At 45.1% G+C, this 20,921-nt stretch overlaps 2 protein-coding genes across 19 annotated transcripts in view; one reads left to right on the top strand and one right to left on the bottom strand.

Annotated features, from left to right (window-relative positions):
- Window positions 1–20,921, top strand: part of ARSG (arylsulfatase G) — a 102,380-nt gene that overhangs the window by 7,600 nt on the left and 73,859 nt on the right. The gene's annotated exons all lie outside the window — the stretch shown is intronic.
- On the bottom strand, window positions 1,564–20,538 carry SLC16A6 (solute carrier family 16 member 6). The gene is made up of 7 exons (XM_066236153.1): window positions 20,430–20,538; window positions 20,114–20,190; window positions 12,889–13,127; window positions 10,239–10,382; window positions 9,194–9,322; window positions 5,435–6,253; window positions 1,564–3,790 (listed from the first exon to the last, which is right to left on the bottom strand). Exons 3-7 carry the CDS (start codon window positions 13,118–13,120, stop codon window positions 3,540–3,542), a joined length of 1,575 nt encoding a protein of 524 aa, XP_066092250.1. The 5' UTR covers window positions 13,121–13,127; window positions 20,114–20,190; window positions 20,430–20,538; the 3' UTR covers window positions 1,564–3,539.

The following is a 20,921-nucleotide window of genomic DNA, read 5'->3' on the forward strand; positions in this document are numbered from 1 at the left end:
ATGAGAGGGGCTAAGCTGCATGCCGGGCCAGTTGCTACTGGTTCTGGGCCTGGGGCAGGCTACCAAAGTTCCCAGGGCATTCCGAGACATGCTGCCACCTGCTGGCTGCTTGTTAGGCTCAGTCACTGAAAAGCTTCAAGTAGTTTGAGAATTGGGTGCGGCAGACTCAGGGCTTCCCCAGGTAAGGGCAGTGGTGCGCACCAGGTTAATACAGATTCAAACTTGGTGCCTGTGCTGGGTCCGAGGCCACTTAGCAAAGGTCTCGGAGTATACTGAGGCCAGCTGCCACCCCCCTGGGGCCTGGGGACCTTTGTGGAGTCTCAGGGAGACATTAGGTTGGAGCTAGTAGAGTTCATCATAAAAGGTGTGTACCTGTTGGGCGTGTGGGGAGACAGCCCACAAGCTATAGCCACACACTCAGTCTTTCCCTGTGTGTCTCTGGAATCGCCCACGCTTGCCTGGAATTCTTCGAGAATTTTTTTAGCAAGACTGCAATGCAGTCCCAGGCTGGTTGTCATTGACCGAGCCTATAGCCATTGGTAGGGCGGGACATTGGTAGGGAGGTCCTCAGGGTGGAGTTAGTGTTCCTCCAGAGGCTGATGCGGTGTTGGGGGGAGAGCTCAACCCAGGAAAGATGGCATACTGGAACGGTGTGCAAGGGGGATCAGCACGGGAACCTTCGCAGCTGTTCCTCTAGCCCTTTCCCAGAAGCCACAACACTGCCTCCCCTTCTATGACCCTAGCACCCCCAAGCTGCCGCTCCCCCGCTGGGACCCAGGGTGGGGGCTGCACGCCAGAGTTTGAGTTCTGGCCCTGGAAGGGGACGCTTGGGTTCCCAGCTGCTTTCATCTCACCTGGGCTGATTTTCACAGCCAGAGACTTGGTGGCTCCTCTTCTTGGCGCTTGTGCGCCCACATTTTTTAGTTATAGGGCTTCTGTTCACCTAGTCTTCTGTTATCTATGTTGACTGTTGTATAATTTAGTTGTAATTTTGATGTAGTCATGGGAGGAGGTGAGTGCAATTTCCACCTATTATTTTTCTTTGCAGCCTGTGGGATAATAACGGTCATAACATTTTGATGTGTTGATAAAACCAATTTTTCAAAAATCAAATTTTCTGAAATCAAATTTCAATATCTATAAATAAATTGAAACAGCCAAGAGAATTCATTTATGTATTGTCTATGGCTGTTTTCCCACTACAACAGCAGAGTTGAATAGCTATGATACAGCCCTCTTAGCACTGAAAGCCTTAAATATTTATTATCTGGATATTTACTGAGGTTTGCCAGGCTTTGGCCTGGAGAGTCTGTGCTATTTACTTATAGGACAGAACAGTTCTTAGGATTATTCTGTAACAATAGTCTTAACTATTGCCACTTATTCCAGTTGAGAGGCTTAGCTGTATTATTCTGTGGCTACTATGATATCATTCCAATCAGGTATTTTTCATCCAAGAAAGAAATTCAACAAACACTTCTTGGAAATGTTTATGTGTCTCTAGTAGAGTTAAAAGATTTTTCAGAGAAGAAGTTGTTTTTATAACTTTAATAGGATCAAACACTGAATGCCGACAAGTCAATAAAAAACTAATCAGCCTCTTTAAATAAAAAAAGCCATACATTTATTGCAAATTTAGAAGTACCAGAATGTCCCTAGTATAGAACAAATCAGCAATCTTGTTTTCATTTTCTTCCAAACCTGTAAAACTTTGATTATTGACAAACTGAAATTGGCATACCTTTTTTTTTCTTCATGCATTTAACAGAATGGACATAGAGCACATAGCTCAGAAATCAGTTATAAATATTAAATTGTATTTAACATTCATAGTAAAAATTGTTATAAAGTGCTGAAGTCATGTAAGTCTGCAACACTGCCACAAACTCAAAGTCCTTCTCGAGCAGTGACAGATATCTGCTACATCCACCTTGTTTTAGGTGTGTCTTCTTTTTTGACGGACACGTTGTCATTTCTTGCCCCACCTTCCCCAAAGATTTACAGATTGTCCTATTTCTATGGCTGATAAAATGCTGTACAAAATATAGCGGGTGGTGATGAACTTGCCACTTTCATTTCAGTGCAGAGAAATATTCAAGCTTTGTGTGTCTGTAACCAAACTAGACTTGTTATATTGTTTCCCCCTGAGTTGTCATAAATTAACAGTGAAGATGAAGAAGGATGGAGCAGTGAGCCTTGACCATTACCTGTCGAGTGAGATTCAGTACGTAGGAGTAAGTAACCCACCTGTTGTCTTCACACCTGCCCTCTTTACAGAAAACGGCTACAATGGAAAATACTAGACATGTAGTTGTTACTGCAAAAAACAACCACCCCACAATGACCTGTTAACCTGAAAACTCTGGTAACTTAGAGCAGTCAAGGTTTACATAAGATGTAAATTGCAACTTGTAACTTGTGATGGGAAAATAAATGTCCCCGCTGCCCCATGTGAAACACAAAAATGCTTCTACAGTTAGATGGGGTTTTGTTTTGTTTTAAATCAGAAATGTTCCAACAATTCAATGAAATATAATTCTGATCAAAGAAGATCCTCAAGTATTCTTAGGTGATGAAACATTATTTTAAAATGCTAAGGCAATTTGCTATTCATTATTTTCCCCCTATAAATAGCAAATAGAGCCTTTACTCAAAATGAAGAATCATTTACAACTTGGCCTTTGTGGAGTAACTTTACAAGACAGAGAGTATTCGGGGCATTTAAAGGGTTGCAGTAGGGAGGTAAAAACGCTGCTTATGTCCCCGGTTATATTTCTTTTGATTACCTTAATCATTCTAGAATAACTTAATAATAAATAGTGGTTTAAATTAAAGACACTACAATCACATATTTCTGAATAATTAAAAGCAACAGGAAATGCATTTTTGAATGCTATTCCGTGTGAAATACTTCTGGTAATGACTGGCCACAAAGAGAAGTGGGAATCTTCACATTCATGAGTTTCAAATATATATATTTGCATTTATTAACCAAATGTTTGGTCTTAAAGTATACCTCATTTCCATTCCATTTGGAAAATTAAGAGGCTATAAGTTTTTAATGTAAACCTCAGTATTTTTCAAAGGGTTTTAAACAATCTGTTCATATTTCTGAAAATGAGAAATTTTAAAAATGATTTAAGATTTTTTTTTCTTGAACGGCCAATTTCATTTCAGTGACGGCTAGATATTCTTTTATGAGATAGCCATTGATCGCAATGAGAGCTCTTAAAACTACTTTGCCAAATTATGTCACTATTTTACAACTGGAATGTGAGCCACAGTCCTTCTGTTTACCTTTGTATTGTACGGAATACATCCAGGTTTACATATGGGAAGTGTTTGGTTGTTTTTGTTTTGGCTTAAAGAACAAGCAAAAAAGGAAAACTGAAAGAAAAGGATGTTGGTAGTGGTGTTCGCGGATACATTCCCTTTAAAATGTCGTTTTGAAAGCGGGTGGAGTGGTTAGCTCCTCTACCCCACTCGGCCCCGTACATCTCCCGGACCAGCTAACAGGATGGCTGATACAGGAGAGCCTGTCATTCTGGCTCCGTTTTCATAGGAACTTTATGCTCATTTTTCCCGAGGTCCATCTCAAGAAAGTCTTCTGGTATGTCTTGTAAAGCTCGCCCACGGTAACTCTCCGGCCTTGCTTCCCCTGCACGATGGCGCTGGCACAGTCCCTTTTTACACGGCCGTACGAGCGCGAGGCACACGGCGGCCGTGCACATACCGGCTGCGCAGGAGTAGAAGGCTCTGCTGTATATCTTACTGTGGTCCACCAGCAGACCTGGGAGAAAGCGTTCACATCTGTCAGCAGCAAGGACACAAACCTCCTCACCCTAGCTCCCCCCACATTCAGAAGCTTCTCAGTCTCTCTGCTTTCTTTGTTTCATCTTATTTCTCAAAAGATTAACAACAACAACAAAAAAAAGCCTGACCTGTGGTGGTGTAGCAGATAAAGTATCGACCTGGAACGCTGAGGTCGCCAGTTGGAAACCCCAGGCTTGCCTGGTCAAGGCACATACAAGAAGCAACTACTACAAGTTGATGCTTCCCGCTCCTCCCCAACCCCCTTTCCCTAAAATCAATACAAAAAATCTTTAAAAAAAATAAAAAAAAGAGTGTTAAAGGTAGGAATCCCTTCTAGACTGGGGGGAAGAACTAAATCAGACAAACATACAACATAGTTCTTAGCAGCTGAGAAAATTGCACCGCTGAGCTGTCTTCATGGGCGAATCTGTCCTAGTAAAGAATCTAAAACGTAGGACAGTTAGAGGCATGCTTCTTGGAAAAGGTAATATTCTTAAGAGAGGAAAGAGCTCTGTTATTTTCACTTGGGTTCATTTCAGGTGTCTTTTAACACGGGGTACAGTTTCTAGTCACAGTAACTTTAAGGAGCTATATTTCAGGTCTAAAATATGAAACATACCCACGTCCTTCCTGCAAGGAAATGCGCTGTAGTAACCGCCAAGTAAAGGCAGTGCTGCTATGTGCTCCGTTCCCTAACACCCTTCCTATGAAGGGAACGTGACTGACGGAGTCCCTCAGTTCCCTTGTTCCAAAAGTCAGAGGGTAATGAAGTCATAAAACCTGGGTGCCCCTCTAGCATTCTTAAGGCAAGATGGTAGGAAAGGCCTGGGCAGCTTGGGCAGTGCAGTAATTTGATCACTAATTGATCATTTGACCATTGGCTCACAATCACTGACCTTCAATTTCCTCACATTTATTTATTTATTTTTTGAATCATTAAAAAAGTATTTTATTGATTTTAGAGAGAGAAAGAGAGAAAGGTGGGGGGGGAGGGGAGAGGGAGAGGGAAGCATAGTTGCTTTTCATAAGCGCCTTGACTGGGCAAGCTGGGGGTCTTGAACCAGTGACCTCAGCACTCCAGGTTGACGCTTTATTTGCTGTGCCACCACAGGTCAGGCTAGTTTTTGAATCTTTATAAGAGTGTGTTTAAGCCGAGCTGACAATATGTGCTAGGTAGCAAGATCTCAAATGCTCCCTAGTTTCCTTATATTTAAATAGTCACTCAGGTAATCTCTATTCTGCCAGCTCTGTCATTCTATGGAAATATTAAAAACAGTCCATTTTTAGCCCTGGCCAGTTGTCTCAGTGGATAGAGCACTGACCTGGTGTGCAGATGTCAGGGGTTTGATCCCCAGTGACCATCTGCTTCTCGCCTCCTCCCTCTCCCCCTTCTCTCCCTCCTCCCCTCCTGTAGCCACTGGCTCGACTGATCTGAGCATCAGCCCTGGGAGCTGAGGATAGAATGGTTGATTCAAACATCAAGCCCAGACAGGGCTTCTGGGTGTATCCCAGTCAGGCTGCATGCGGGAGTCTATCTCCCCTTCTCTCAGTCAGAAAAAAAAAGGGAGGGGAGAGAGGACAGTAGACAAGAAAGGGTTTGGATTTTGTGTGTTTGAATTACCTGCGAGGGGCGGTCCCGCCAGTGCTGCTATGCTCTGGATGAAGACGTAGACTCCAGCAGCAGAAGACATCTTCTCAATCCCCACAACATCGTCCTCCGCGAGCAGCGGGATGTGGGTCCCTCCGACTGTCCCAACCATGACACCAAAAAATATGCTACAGGACATGAGGCCCCAGAACCCGGTAGCAAAAGTAAAGGCAAACAGAGACACAGTTAGTAAGATCACACAGATGAGCTCAATGTAGATCTTACGAATGGGCTGTCTGTTGAGGATCAGACCAGCTCCGATTCTTCCAAACACTTCGGCGATCGCCATGGTGGAGAGCAGGAAAGCGGCGCGGTCCTCTTCAATGCCCAGACTGATGCCCAAGGGAATGATGTACAAGGAAGGTGCGAAGAAGCCCAGGGTCGCAAAGAGGCCAAACAATGCATAGCAGATGAAGCCCTTCTCCTTCAAGACGGAGAAATCCAACAAGGGGACCTTCTCATCGCTCTGCTCGGAGCCGGCCCGCTCCGGGACCTGCTGTTCCACATCTGCCTTCGGCTCCAGCTCCACGGAGGTGTGACTAGGCACATTTTTAGGTGAGGTAGTTAGTTCTACTCCTGAGTCAATGGAATCTAGTGAGGTGCGGGTTTTCTCATTTTCAAGCATATATTGTACTTCTTTTGGATTTTCGTGTCCGGTCACTTTTGGTGACCCTGGCCCTCGGATTATAATTGGTCTCAGCAGTGCCCCGCAGATGACAATGTTCAGCTGCAGGAGGCCCACGAGAAGCAGACTGTACCGCCAGCCAATGTTCTCCTTCAGAGCTGTGAATGCTTGGGCAGGCAGGAGGGAGGCAGAAACAAAACGCGAGGTCAGACATCGACTCAAGACCCAGGAGAACCCTGACCAGGCGGTGACGCAGTGGATAGAGCGTCAGACTGGGATGCGGAGGATCCAGGTTCGAAACCCTGAGGTCGCCAGTTTGAGTGCGGGCTCATCTCCTTTGAGCAAGGCTCACCAGCTTAAACCCAAGGTTGCTGGCTCAAGCAAGGGGTTACTCGGTCTGCTGTAGCCCCACGGTCAAGGCACAAATGAGAAAGCATTCGCAACAAAGAATTGATGCTTCTCATCTCTTCCTTCCAGTCTATCTGTTCCTCTCTCTGTCTCCCTGTCCCTTTCTCTCTCACAAAAAAACAAAAAACAAAACAGACCCAGGAGAAAACACCAACTAGGTATAGAGATTCAGATTTAGAACTTTTTTATTTTTAATTTTAATGAGAGGAGGGGAGGCAGAGATAGACTCCTACATGAGTCCCTATGGGGATCCACCTGGCAAGCCCACTAGGGGTCTCAAACTGAACTCAGCATTTGGGCCGCAGAGCAAGATCACAGCCATTTGGCGGGCCACGCTAGGTCTACAAAAGGCAACTGTTACGCAACACTTTTCTCACTGCAGTTGAAAACAGTCTGCGGGCAGCACAAAATTGTTCAGCGGGCCGCATGCGGCCCGTGGGCCGCGAGTTTGAGACCCCTGCACTAGGGGGTGATGCTCTGCCCATCTGTGACCATTGGTCCATTACAACCAGAGCCATATTTTAGCGCCTGAGGCAGAGCCATGGAGCCAGCCATCCCCAGTGCCTGAAGCCAACTTGCTCAAGCCAATCGAGACTTGGCTGTGGGGGCGGGGGGGAGAGAAGAGGGAGAGGGGTGGAAAAGCAGATGGTCACTTCTCCTGTGTGCCCTGACCAGGAATCAAACCTGGGACATCCACACACTGGGCCGATGCTCTACTGTTGAGCCAATTGGCCAGGGCTCTAATAATAATAATAATAATTATTATTATTATTATTATTATTTAAAACAATTTACTCAGGGTGAATGCAGTCAACCCGTACTATCCTTATTCTGGGTTTTGGTGCTTTTAGGAATCAGTAAGGAGAAAAAGGTGTGTAATGATGATATATAAAACAAAAATTTTGGAGCCTGGGTCTTCAAAAGAGCTTTTGGGGCTACATTTTGCCAGCTAGAGGCATAAAAAGTGAAATAAGCTTTTGACCAACATCCAGGTTCAGCAAATGGCAGCCTGCATCTCTGTCTCTTTAGAGAGTGGAGCTCGACCAGAAGGCCCCATGCTCTCACCTGCGTAGTCTCTGGCTGCTGGGTGCTGTGACCACAGAGCTGAGTCGTTCTGACAGACTTCCAGTCCATAAAGCCTAATACTGTATTTACCATCTGGCCTTTAAAGAATAGACTATCCTGCCTCTAAGCTAAAGCATGATCCTTTCAGTCCTCAATCCTTAGAAGTAATGCATTAAGTACAAAATAAAATGAGAATCTGAAAAGTTCAGTGATTATATCAGAATGAAATGATACCGTCCTCAGTTTCCACTTTGTGGGAACTGTCCTGAAGCACCCGAGTTGTCCTCTTTCCTGCCAGTCAGGTGGGCCCTAGACTGCTGACCAGAGGCACCTGGAAGTGGGCTGGACACCAGGATGGGAGGCCACCAGGGGGGAAGTCCAAAGGCAGCATATAGGTCCATAGTGACAACAGGATAATTCAGGCCGCACGAGCTCTTTAAAGTACCTTCACACTGATCCCAGAAGGTGAGATGATGTTCATTAGAACTTCACTTACTGCATTCTCACTCCTTGAGCGCTGATAGTCGGGTATGAGAGACATGGTAACTGGGTTGCCCTGAAGACAGGCTTTGTGAGACAGCCCCACGTTCCTGGGGGCTCCACATGCTTTTGTAGCAAAGGTTTTGCTCACACTTCTTGTTCCCCATTAACATGGGAAAGGTGGAACTGCAAAACATTTTAGGTTTGAGTATTTCAGGTGCTTTACACTCGTACAGCAGTAATGGGTCTAATCTTCCTTCTCTGGTAGTTCTCGGGTCCTGTCAGGTGCTAGGGATTGGCCCAGTGCTGGGGAACAGAGCTGACCAAAATGCAGTTTCCACTGTTCGTGCACTCGGGCTGCTGATTCTGCCCCCAACATTAGATTGTGAAAAACTCGAAACCAGCAGAAAAGCAGAAAGAAGGATACCAAATGCCTGTCTGCACTTCACCTAAATTCAACAATGCACATTTCTCTTGGTCTCTCTGCCTGTATCTCTATTTATATGCACTCTTATTTTTCTGAACTGTGTGAAAAGCTTCAGACATTAGATGTCATCCCTAAATACATCTACATTCATCTCCTTTGAACAAAGTGAATCTACCGACACATTCATCAGAAATGGCAGAGTAAGAAATGAACCAAAACCTAGAATAAAGGTTGACTGCATTCACCCTGCTGAGTATATTGTTTTAAAAACTGCAAGGTTACATGTCTACTACTTGTTAGTGTAGTTCACAAATTGCCCTGAGATAGGGAACCTAGACCAGGGATAAAAATTTCCCTGGGAGATGCCCCACACACAGATCATAAAACCGACTTTATGAGCACGATTTAAATGCACATTGACATGGCTGTTTTGACCAAGGAGAGCCCTCTTCCAAATGGTTAAATTACTGGTTTTGGGATGAATGATTCAAGCCTTGTGCCATGTAGCTTCCTATTTGTGTAAACTTGGACTATGATTAAAATGTTTGAATTCTTAACACAAGGGTTAGGGAGGATAGATCCCCAAAATGTGCAGAAGAGAAGGAAATACTCTTCACTATGCATAGGGACAATCCTCCAGAGCCGACTGTGGGCAAGTTCATGTCACAGGAACAGTGGAGTGGCCTCCTGTTTCACATCCACGCCTGGACTACTGAGATCCACCTACCTGGTGCAAAAGCAAACATGGCGAAACATTCTCCTGTAGAAGCGACTGCAGTGACCACGGAGCGCCTCTTGTCAAAGTACTGCGACAGGATGGTGAGAGCGGGGAGGAAGCTGAAGCAGTACCCCAACCCTGTGGAAGGCAGGAAGGGACAGTGACAGCCGCACACTGGATGCTATTGGGAAGATGCATTCAAAGACCTGGGATTGGTGTGTGTGTGTGTGTGTGTGTGTGTGTGTGTGTGTGTGTGTGTGTTTTAGTCATAAGTTCTGGGAACCCAGTAACGCATTCTGAGAAATGTTACTGTAGAGAAGAAAAAATGGATTTCATGAGTGGTCTGGAGAAGCTACAACACTTGTTTTAAGATGCTAGGATATAAAAACTCTCCTCTCTCTTTTTTTATGGCTTTTTTTGCACTTTTTTTTCAAATGTATATGATACACAGTGGACATAACTAGTATTGAATATTGTTTTTATATATAAGATTTCTATTTGGAAATAACTAAATTTTGATATGTACAGACATATATAAAAATTTTAAAGTGTGTGAAATGAGCTATACATACATACATACATATACATATAATTATATGTCCTACATAGCTATACATATATACTGCTCACAAAAATTAGGGGATATTTCAAAATGAATATGAAGTGATAAAATATCTCCTAATTTTTTGTGAGCAGTGGTAGATAGAATATACATATATATATACACACCAGCAATGTATGGGCTCCTTTTGAAGGGAATAAAGTTTTCTCAGAACCCTAAGAATAAGCCCAGCACACTACACCCTCCCCCTATAGCTCAGGATCCTTAGGCTCTGGTTTGGGAAATACTGGATAAAGAAATTAAAGTATTTGTTTGTGAAAATTGCGTCCTTTGGTGGCATTCAGAATGGATTCCCATATCCCCTGGAGTCCATACACTGGTCGTTTTAAAGAGGAAAAGAGAGAAGTAACACTCTGGGTTTGAGTCCCTTGTTTTCTTCCTTGCCTCTCAAACTGAGTATCTGGAAAACTCTGAGCCCAGAGAAACACTCACCGGCAACGATGCCAATGGCGACGTACATGTGGTATACCTCCCGGGAGAAGGCGGACACCACCATCCCCATGCTGACCAGCAGGCCCCCCAGCATCACCACCAGGCGGTGTCCGAAGCGACTGCTCAGGACAGTGGAGAGGGGAGCTGCACGGAAAGAGCACAACGTGACATCTTAATCCCCAGAGGTGTGAGCGTCAGCTTCAGTACGATTTCTTCTTTAAAATCTTGAACGTGGAGCCCTGGCCAGATAGCTCTATTGGTAAGAGCATCAGCCCAAAGTGCAGATGCTGCCGGTTTGACCCCCGGTCAGGGCACACACAGTAATGGATTGATGCTCCTGTCTCTTTCCCCTCACCCCCTTCCACTCTGGCTAAAATCAGTAAATTAAAAAATAAATAAATAAAGTAAAAGTCTTGGATGTGGAAAGACAATGCATAATAAATACATAACACATAAACATTAGCTTTAATAAGATTCCCTCTTAGGACTCTTCAACATGGAGAGAGATTATGTATACTGTATAACAGTGGTCCCCGACCTTTTTTGGGCCACGGACTGGTTTAATGTCATAAATATTTTCACGGGACCAGCCTTTAGGGTGGGACGGATAAATGTATCATGTGACCCAGACAAGCGTCAAGAGTGAGTCTTAGACCTGACTTGTGGTGGCGCACTGGGTAAAGCATTGACTTGGAATGCTGAGGTTGCTGGTTCAAAACCTTGGGCTTGCCTGGTCAAGACACATATGGGAGTTGATGCTTCCTGCTCCTCCCTCTGTTCTCTCTCTTTCCTCTCTCTCTCTCTCTCTCTAATAAAAATGAATAAATAAAAAAAATCAATCAATAAAAAAAGAATGAGTCTTAGATGTAACAGAGGGAATCTGGTCATTTTTTAAAAAATAAAACATCGTTCAGACTTAAATATAAATAAAACGAATATAATGTAAGTTATTTATTCTTTCTCTGTGGACCGGTACCAAATGGCCCACAGACCGGTACCAGTCTGCAGCCCGGGGGTTGGGGACCACTGCTGTATAATACATATTATGCAGTGGTTACTTAAGTCAGTTCAGGAAGTATGGTTGACCCTTGAACAACATGGGTTTGAACTGGGTGGGTCCACTTATACTCAAGTTTTAAAAAATAAATATATAATCAGTCCTCCTTATCCCTGGGTTTTGCATCTGCAGAGTCAAGTTACTATGGAGTGCTAACAGTATTTTCAATCTGTGGTTGGGACTCCACAGATGTGGAGGGCTGGCGGTATGCATTGATCTGTGCCACTTTCTGTAAGGAACTTCAGCATCCATGCATTCGGTTATCTGGCGGTGTCCTGGGACCAATCCCCTGCATATACCAAGGGATGACTGTTATTTAAGTTTTGTGGGAGTCAAAAGTTATACATCAGTTTTTAACTATTTGGGGGGTTGGTGCCCTTAACACCTCCCCTGCATTGTTCAGTGGTTGACTATATTTGTGTATTTGGTTAAACTGGACAATATATTCTTTGGGCTCCTTAATAAGAAAGCCAGAGCAATAGCATAAAACTCATCTCTCTGGTTTTTTTTGTTGTTGTTTTTTGAGGGAGAGAGAGAGAGAATGAGGGAGAAGTATCAACTCGTTCCACTTCGTTGTTCCATTTAGTTGTTCACTCATTGGTTGCTTCTCGTATGTGCCCTGACCTGGTATCAAAATCATGATCAGAGTGTCAGGACAACGCTCTATCTACTGAGCCACCCAGCCAGGGCCTCATCTCTATATTATTAAATGAAATATTTTGAATTACCATGAATGCCTATAAAATTAGATATGCCTATAAAATGAGCTTTCCTATGATTGCTTGGATGATTTTATTTTTTATACTTATTGCTTTACATTCCTTTTTAAAAAGTTCCACTTAGGGTCAAATTCTAGCTTCGTTCCACCTGATTTGTATGAAAATGATATGAAAGTATGGTAAACTCTCAGTTATGCACAGCAAACGGAGGGTAGTGGTGGGAAAGTTCATTCTGAGCGGCTGAGGAGTGCAATTTATGAAGCTGCTTTCTTCTTCATGTAGCCACCTTTTCGTGTTTCCAACCTAAGCGTGCTTCTGTGGAACTAGCGCCTCACAGGCCAAGAACTTTTGATGTTGTTTCTTTAGGAACGATTACTCCCCTACAGAACTGGGGTTTATTGCCTGACCCCTAGAGGCGCAGGGGATAAAGCATTGACCTGGAACGCAGAGGTTGCCGGTTTGAAACCCGGGTCTTGCTTGGTTAAGGCACATATAGGAGTTGATGCTTCCTGCTCCTCCCCCTGCCCTTCTCTTTCCAACCTCCCCCAGCCTCTTTAAAATGAATAAATTATAAAAACAAAAAACTGGGAGTTACTGCTGTCCTCAAAGTCATCTACAGCATCCTAAGAATCTACATACAGTAGGTGTCTAATTCACGTGTTAAGTTGAAGGCAGTTGAGACTGGTGAATACGGGTTTTTTCTTTCCCTTGCAACTCCTCTTTCTCTTGCCATCCTTAATCCCCTGAAAACTATAGTACATGAGGCTAGAAAGTGCCAAGAAGTCATAGAAAAATGCATCACAAACAAAATGAGCACCATTACATAGTTAGGCAAATTAAAATTATTAGTATTCAAGCTGAAATATGTACTGACCTGTAAATGTTAAGATAAATACACATATTGATATTATCCATGAGATCCTGCTGTTTGATTCCTCAAAACTGTCCATTAAGTCATTAAAGAAGACACCAAATGACTTGATGACACCATAGGTAAAGACTTCAATGAAGAAAAAAGACACAGCTACTGCCCAGCCCCATCCTCCATCAGGCACTTGAGTATAAACATTGGCTCTAGAACAAAGCTGTGCTTTCTTCTCGGTCATTCTTAATCTGAAATAAGTTAAAAAAAATCAGATCAACAACAGCATGAGGGTTGATGATTCTAATACTATCATTTAGCAAACATAACAGATAAGAACTACTTATGACATTTCTTAGGTTGATGATCATAAAAGATATAACAGAGCTCCCAAAGAATGTGGAAATAAGACTTCCAAACTGTGACAATTAAATAGGAAAGACAAATAAACAAACATAAGGCATCAGGGAAGATATTTAGAGGCAGTATGAAGGACAGGGAATGGCTAACTGACCAAGCCTCAGTGATGACCTTAAACTTGAAGACAAGTCAGGTAAAGGAAGAATGAAGTGACAAGAAGGCATGACGATCAGAAATGAACCCTAGAAAAAGGCAGGCTAAGAGGCAAACATCAACAGCACATCTACCACCTTCCACGGGATAGATGCCGAGATGTGCTGTGCATCTGTGCTTGACGCCTGACCATTCAGATTATCCAGCTACCTTAACTCTCCTGATACCATGTCTCATTCAGTCAGCAACTTTATGACTGGTGTCCCATGTGGATGGGCCAACACGAACAGAATGTGACTATAAATCCAAATGTGGAAATTGTCTTCTGGGAGTTTGGCATGAGGAAGTTATCAAAGTCGATCACCAGTTGGTACATTAGCACTCGAACTTCTATGCACACCACATATACTACTCTAGAATACGGTGATTGTATAAGGCACCGCCAACTTGTGAGGCCCAGGCAGTCAGTTAACTTTGAAAGTAATGAGCGGTTTTAGCCCAACTAAAAATTAGAATCTGTAATAATGAGCCCAATAGTTTAAGAACCTTGAGTTTCAGAATCCTCTACAATTATAGTTGTATATGTGTGAATTTGTAGGGGGAGTGCGTACCAATTCCATAGCCTTTAAGTTGTGTTTAACTAATAAGGCAGGTTTTACCGATAAATGGAGAGTAACTGAAAAATAAAAGGACATAACCTCATCTATCCAGTAGACTTGCTAATTTCTTTTTTATTATTTCTTTTTGTTGGACTTGCCAATTTCTGAATCTAATATTCCAAATTAATAAGTCTTAAAAAGCAGCAAATCTGACCCAAGCTAATATGTTTCACCCCTTGATAGCACTGTTCCTACAGTGGCCTACTACTTTGAAAAGACTATATGCTGCTCACTTTTAACCTGTTACTGTAGTTAAGTATTTGGTTGCATAAAATAAGGCATAAGATGCTTTAAGCAGCTGGAGCTCTCAGCAGCAAAGGCCTTTGCATTCCCATGTGTGTTAATGTACCATTAAGGCTGAGAGCAAGTGGGAAGGTGGGAAAGGCAGTTAAACAGCCCAGGGTGTAGGCTGAGCGGCTTGTCCTTACTGTCTCCCATCTGGGAAAAGTCCATTTAAGACAGGAGCCCTGACCTGAGCCCTTCAGCAGATGAGGTCTTTACGACACCCCTCCCTCATCAGACTTTCAAAATTTAGGCCCAAGATGAGGCAGCCGGAGCAGGAGTGACACCAGGACTAGACGTAAAGTTCAGAATAGTTCATGTCAGTGTTCATCCCTAGGATGGGGCAGGACGGAGGAGAGGAGGAAGGTGGCAGCCTACAGCCCAGGGCCTCAGCCTTCACCCCTGCCCCGGCCAGTAGTCTGGGCTTTCCCCTGCAAAGCCCACCACTCCTTTCCTCGTCTCTTAACTGGTTCCTCGTATCGGGTATGATTGATCATCTGAAACACTGTCTGCATTGCCACCGGTTTTTGGCTCAGAGTTTTGCAATGGCTTTCTTCTTTCTGAATGATAAAATCCACTAATTAGCTTTTCAGTGTCCTTCAGAATTGAACCCCAACCTATCTTTGTAGCCTTATTTCTTCCTGTTTTAAGACTTGACTCACCAACCACAGCCAAAATGGACTCCTCCTTGTCCCCCATGCTCTACCCACCTGGCCCTCCAGGCTCTACCCACCTTGCCTGGGGCCATGCTCTTTCCCCAGCCTTGGTCCTCCGCTATAGCTGGCACCTTTCATGTCCTATGGCATCAAAATCCATCTTCTAAAATGCTTTGGCTGACTGATTCAATCTAAGGGGCTTTCTTCATGTGGCAGGTATCATTTAATAACTGGGTATGGTGTACTTTTATGAGTCTATCTTATTTGGTCAATTATAAGCTCACAGAAAAAAAAAATCCTGGGGCCTGTATCTCTCTGTATGTCCTGTCCTCCCTCATCACCTTGCATGTAACTTTTATTTATTTTTTTCAAAGAAGTCCCTACAGTGCCAGGCCCAGTGCTAGGCCTCAGGAATATCAGAGTAAAAAGACAAGAGAGATGGTCTCTGCCCCCATGGGCTTTAATGTTTGCTGACAATAAGAAACCGGAAGATTGAAATGCATATTTAAAACCGTTCAGCCTCATCTTTCCAGAGTTCAGCACCCTGGGACAAGCAGAACTGTCCAAGGCTGTGTTGCCATGATCATTCTATTCTAGAAAGGTGCACCTAAGATCTCAGTCTTAATAGAGGGCTCAGGACCAACGTAAATATACACATATTGGGATAAAACTGATGAGGGCCCAGAGACAGATGATCTCTCCTTGGCCTAAAGTCACTGCAGGATGAAGACAGAATCTTTTTGTTGGTGTGCATGTAGACAAGTGGGACTAGACTGTACTTTCTGCACAAAGATGAGTTTATTTAGCCACCAGCAGAAGGCACAATGTCAGCCCAGCATTCCAGTTCTGGTGATGGGTGGCCATTCCTACCTGTTCTGATCAGTGGTTTGCACGTGCATAATCAGTGGGATTGACTCACCTGTAGCCCCAGAATGGAGTTGGAATTACAGAAGGTTCAAGATGAAAGGGAATTTGTACTTCATCTTGTCCATCTCCTCTTTGTACAGTGCTGCTCATTTTGCAAAATGAGAAAACTGAGCCCCAGACAGGCGAAGGGACTTGACCAAAATGGTCCTTAGTGAAATCTCCTGCCTCCGGGGCCCTTTCCTCTATCAGCTCCAAGGAAAGCATTTTAAAGGCCAGGGAGGGCCTGACCAGGCGGTGGCGCAGTGGATAAAGCATTGGACTGGGATGCGGAGGACCCAGGTTTGAGATCCTGAGGTTGCCAGATGAGTGTGGGCTCATCTGGTTTGAGCAAAGCTCACCAGCTTGGACCCAAGGTTGCTGGCTTGAGCAAGGGGTTACTCAGTCTGCTGTAGCCCCACGGTCAAGGCACATATGAGAAAGCAATCAATGAACAACTAAGGTGTCGCAACGAAAAACTAAAGATTGATGCTTTTCATTTCTGTTCCTGTCTATCTATCCCTCTCTCTGACTTTGTCTCTGTAAAAAAAAAAAAAAAAAAAAAAAAAAAAAGGCCAGGGAGGGGGGTGTTGTATATAGAGATTGTGAGAAAACATTAAAATAAATAAATTAAAGCCTGCTTGACTTCCGTGTGTAGAGGGAGGCTGATGACCGGATTCAGCAGGCTGTGTGACCTCGTGCAAGTCACTGCACCTTTCTGGGCCTGAGCTCCTCATTAGTCAAATCTTTAGTGAGAGATTTTCTGGAGACTCTTTACGGCTCTATCCTGCTCTAGCAGTTGGTATTTTCTGTATTCAGCACCGAGTTTTATTCCTCACTAGATTCCGTAGGCCAAGGCTGGGGCCACAGGAAACCAGGGAGCTATGAAGAAGGGGTGCATGCTAGATGGTTCTTGGAAATGTGGGTGAGGAGCGGCTGGACCTTGGGGAGATGTGATCGGTGACTCAGAAGATGGCAACCTCTGACTGCTTTCTTTCTAGTTACTTTCTGAGCCCCTTCAGGGTGCTTGATTTTGCTTTGTTTTGTAAAACTTCGCTTTACATCTGGGCTGCTCTCCTGAAACTAGATCCAAAATGTAGCTTTCACCTGCATTCTTAGCTTTTGGAGGACAGAAACCTTTTCATTATGACAGGGAATACCATCAAGGACAGATGACCCCCTAGAACCCCATCCTACTTTAAAGTTTATGACTGAATCATTCCAAAGCATCTGTGTTCTACTAAATTTAGCTTTGAAGATAAGACCACAGTATAGAATAATAGTAGGATAACCTGATTTCTAAAACACACTGAATAACAACTTCTGCATCTGCCATGTATGAGCACACAGGGCAGGCACCCACAGGGTAGTCAGCAGCTCTTTGCAGACCAAGTGCCTGCAGCACGTCTGGCACGAGTCGGTGCTCAATAAAAGTTTACTAAGCAAATTAAGAGTCTTGGGGTGCTTGTGAGCAACACATGCTCTGTCCTTAGAAAACCGCATCATCAAGCGAGGGAGTCCCTGCATGCAGGATAAATGCTTTTCCTGGGCCGGTCCCCTTTCCTGTCTTCCCTTATTTAGCAAGCCTCCAGACTTAACCTGTCAGTGTATACAAAGCAAGAAACTAAGGCCTGACTATATAATTCAGTTCCTCAGAAGCCTCTATAGATTCCAGAATAAGGAACTATCTGTCCAATTCAGTGTTAAGGTCCTGTCAATTTATCTGATGAGAAAGGGATGTTAGTCTGGTGTGTGGGGACCTAACTGGTGAGGCAAGCTGAGTGACTCTGGTTTGGGGTGAATCACTTTGCTCCTGGATGGTCATTGTCTTCACTAGGTATACAATGCTGACAAACTAAGTAAGATTCTGATGACCTCAGATCTCTTCCAGCCCTGAGAATCTATAATTCTGCGATAGCCTGTGACCCTGAGCTATCACCCTGAGCCTGTGACCCTTGCTCTGAGCTACCCTTTCATTTTTTTCAATCCCTGTTGGGTCCTTTGATGCCAAAGCCCATGGGTTTGTCTTCTTGGAGCCCTTGGGTATTATCTGTGAATTTGTTTACCACTAACTGGCTGCACAGTCCTGGGGAAATCGCTTGGTCTCTAAACTCCATCATCTGTGAAAGCAGGGGTTAGACATGGCAGTCTGAAAGTCTCCTGACCATAAAACTCTGATTAAAACGTGGGTTGCAGCTGCCACCTTGTCTTCACTCTAATGCTCTTCCAAAGGAATGATAACAAACTACGCTGGGCAGTTTGAAGTATCTCCTGTGAGCCTTTGGTTCTTTTAACCTTAAATAAATGAGTATTCTGCCAAAGCCTGTTAAGCTGCTATGCCTGGGAATTTCACTGTGGTTTGATTTGTTGAGAAAAGACCTGACTTGGGGGCATGAAGAATGCAAATGATTGGATTATTATAGACCACCAGAGTGCTAGTCCAGGGTCAGTTCAGAGTCAAGTTCAAAATGCAAGCTTTGGATGGAAATGGTGGTGGCTGCTGGTATAAGCAAAGTCTAGGCAGTGCATTGCCAACATCCATCCTTCTTAAAGGTGTAGCCGCCTGGATAAGCTTTCGGCAAGTTGTTTCCAGCCCCAGTTGTCAAAATCATTCTGTATTTAGGTGTTCATTTTAATTCTCTAGTTAAAAAAAAAAAGTCCCAAACCTAACCTGGAAGGCTGCCCCAGTAACTTTAAATCACTGGATACAACCGATTCACCCATTTTACAAGATCATGATTTGAAACCCGAGCCCCTAATTTAAGTGTCCTCCTCAGGAGTTCCATTGAGGAAAGTCCTTTTTTTGGAAACCACAGAAGGAAAGCCCAGGGTTAGTGGTACTCATTAAGATAGAGGGAGCTTTTCCAATTGGCTGCATTGTTTATTTACATTTTACATACTGTAACTCTCTACCTTGGCCACTCTTCCCTTAATTATGAGAAGAGGTATTTTCTGTAGCCACCAAGCAGGATGTATTGTTGACTCCCCAAAGTGCCATTTAATGGTGCTTGGGATTGGGACATGGGAAATGCATCACTTAAAAGATTTCAGCATAAGCACATGATATATACGTATATATATATGTATATATATATGTATATATATATATACTTTTTGCAAACAAAACACTCATTTTATTATGACTTGCAAAACAGTAAGGTTACTGAGAAATGTATATATATTCTTTTTGCAAACAAAACACTCATTTTATTATGACTTGCAAAACAGTAAGGTTACTGAGAAATGTCACTCTCCAGGAGAGAAACCATCTCTTTCGAGAAAGAACTGGCAGAGTGTCTAGCAGTGCACACAGAACTAGTTTCCAGGTTGACAAGTTGCAATTGCTTTTCCCCAGTTGGCTCTGGGGAGCTTTTTTCTAACACTGCCGTGTTAGGTGACATTTTATATGCCACCTCGCAAACTTCTATCACCTGTCTTGGGGTTGGGTGGGGGTTTCGTTTTTGTGTGTGTTTTTATTTTAAAGAAAAAATGGAGAAGGAAATAACCCATTTCCTCTACAAAATCATCCTTCCTCGCTACAGAACTGCTCAGCTCCAGGGGCGCATGCCTGTGGCTGGCCGCTCAGGGAACCTCGGAACTTGAGCGGAGCAGGTGTCAGCCACTGACAGCTCTGAACATCAAGGTGTAGGACCTGTGCTCCGCAGGGAAATGTCTGCCATCCCCCGGGGGGAGGGTGTCACACTGACGCCTCGGTAGTGAGCTTTGGGTGGGGGAGACACGGAACCCTACTTGCCCTCGCTCAATCTCAGTGGCCGCCCTCTGTGAGCGCGCAAGTCCAGGGAAGGTACCTCTGACATTTCAGACTTGGGACGCGCAGGCAACTTCATGCGGAAAACCCACGCAAGCACTGAACCGAGTGCCCCCGATTTGCCCCTTGCTCCGAAGCCCCTAATCGGGCGGGGCTAGGGGCTCTCAAAGGCCAAGCCTTCCTGCCTTTAGGTATTTTCCGGACCCAACTGTATCGGGGCCAAGATCATTCAACTCTCAGCTTCCCACACCAGCGAGAGCGCTTCATCCCGGTGCCCTGAGCATTTCCAACTGTCACATTATTTTTCGGAATAAGCTCTCCAGAATGTTAAAATATTATATGCTTTCCTTCCCCTTCCACCACCTAGCCGGCAAAAAAGCTCCTAACACAGTAAAATAAAAACCCATACCCCATAATCAAAGTTTGAAACATGTAAAATAATAAAACCAACTCACCAAGTTAGAAGGGCAGAGAATAAACCCCAAAAGGCTCCCAATAAGGCGTATGCTTGGCCTCCCCTCCTTATAAGCCGCTGGGTAACATGAGAAAGGTTTAACTCCTTAGGGCGTGGGCCCGAGCCTATCGCAAGTTGGTTCAGGAGGGTGTCACCGGCGCCCGCCCGCAGCGCCCCGCCCCGGCCCCCCACCTACTCCCGCGCCCGGGGCGCCCCAGCCGCGCCCTCCCCCCCGCCCCCCACCCGCCGGCGCCCGGGCACTGCGTGCTGCCGCCCGTCTCCCGGCCCCGCGTCGCTGCCTCTCTCTGATCCTGTACCGGCTGCAGCCGGTCTCCGCCGGCCTCGGGGGCGCGCCGCCGCCGCCGCTGCCGCCGACCATGTGCTGTGAGCGCCGCGGAGGAGGGGGCCTGCCTGGAGCGCGCGCGCCGGCCCACGTGTACTCGGTCCGCACCGGGCGCGCGCCCGTCCTGAGCCAGGCCGGGGGTCACGGAAGGTGACGGCGTCGCCGTCCCGCACGGGGACGCTCCCGCCAGCGCCGCCGGGGTCTTGGGTGCCCCGCCAGAACCCAGCGCGGCTTTGCGCGCCTGGCCCGACCGGACGCCGGCGCTGTGCCGCACTGCGAGTAGGAAACACGGACTTGTTTGGGGGTATCTGGACCCTTTCTGCAAGCGCTCCCAGCCGGGAGCGCGCAGGGGCCCCTGGCCGTCCTCCTCGCAGCCCCTCTGCGCTCCCAGTCCCGCCCGCAGCCTGAGGACTTGGGGGTGTGGGACGAGGAGCGCCCCAGACTGCCGCAGGCAGCGCGGCTCGTG

The sequence above is a fragment of the Saccopteryx bilineata genome, chromosome 6 (assembly GCF_036850765.1).
Source record: "Saccopteryx bilineata isolate mSacBil1 chromosome 6, mSacBil1_pri_phased_curated, whole genome shotgun sequence".
Lineage (NCBI taxonomy): Eukaryota > Metazoa > Chordata > Mammalia > Chiroptera > Emballonuridae > Saccopteryx > Saccopteryx bilineata.

Excerpts from the sequence above, each read along its gene's own strand:
- SLC16A6 (XM_066236153.1), bottom strand. The coding sequence starts at position 13,120 with ATGACCGAGAAGAAAGCACAGCTTTGTTCTAGAGCCAATGTTTATACT. Across the intron at positions 6,254-9,193 it reads CATGTTTGCTTTTGCACCAG|CATTCACAGCTCTGAAGGAG; the intron begins GTAGGTGGATCT and ends TGCCTGCCCAAG. Across the intron at positions 3,791-5,434 it reads GGCGGGACCGCCCCTCGCAG|GTCTGCTGGTGGACCACAGT; the intron begins GTAATTCAAACA and ends GCTTTCTCCCAG.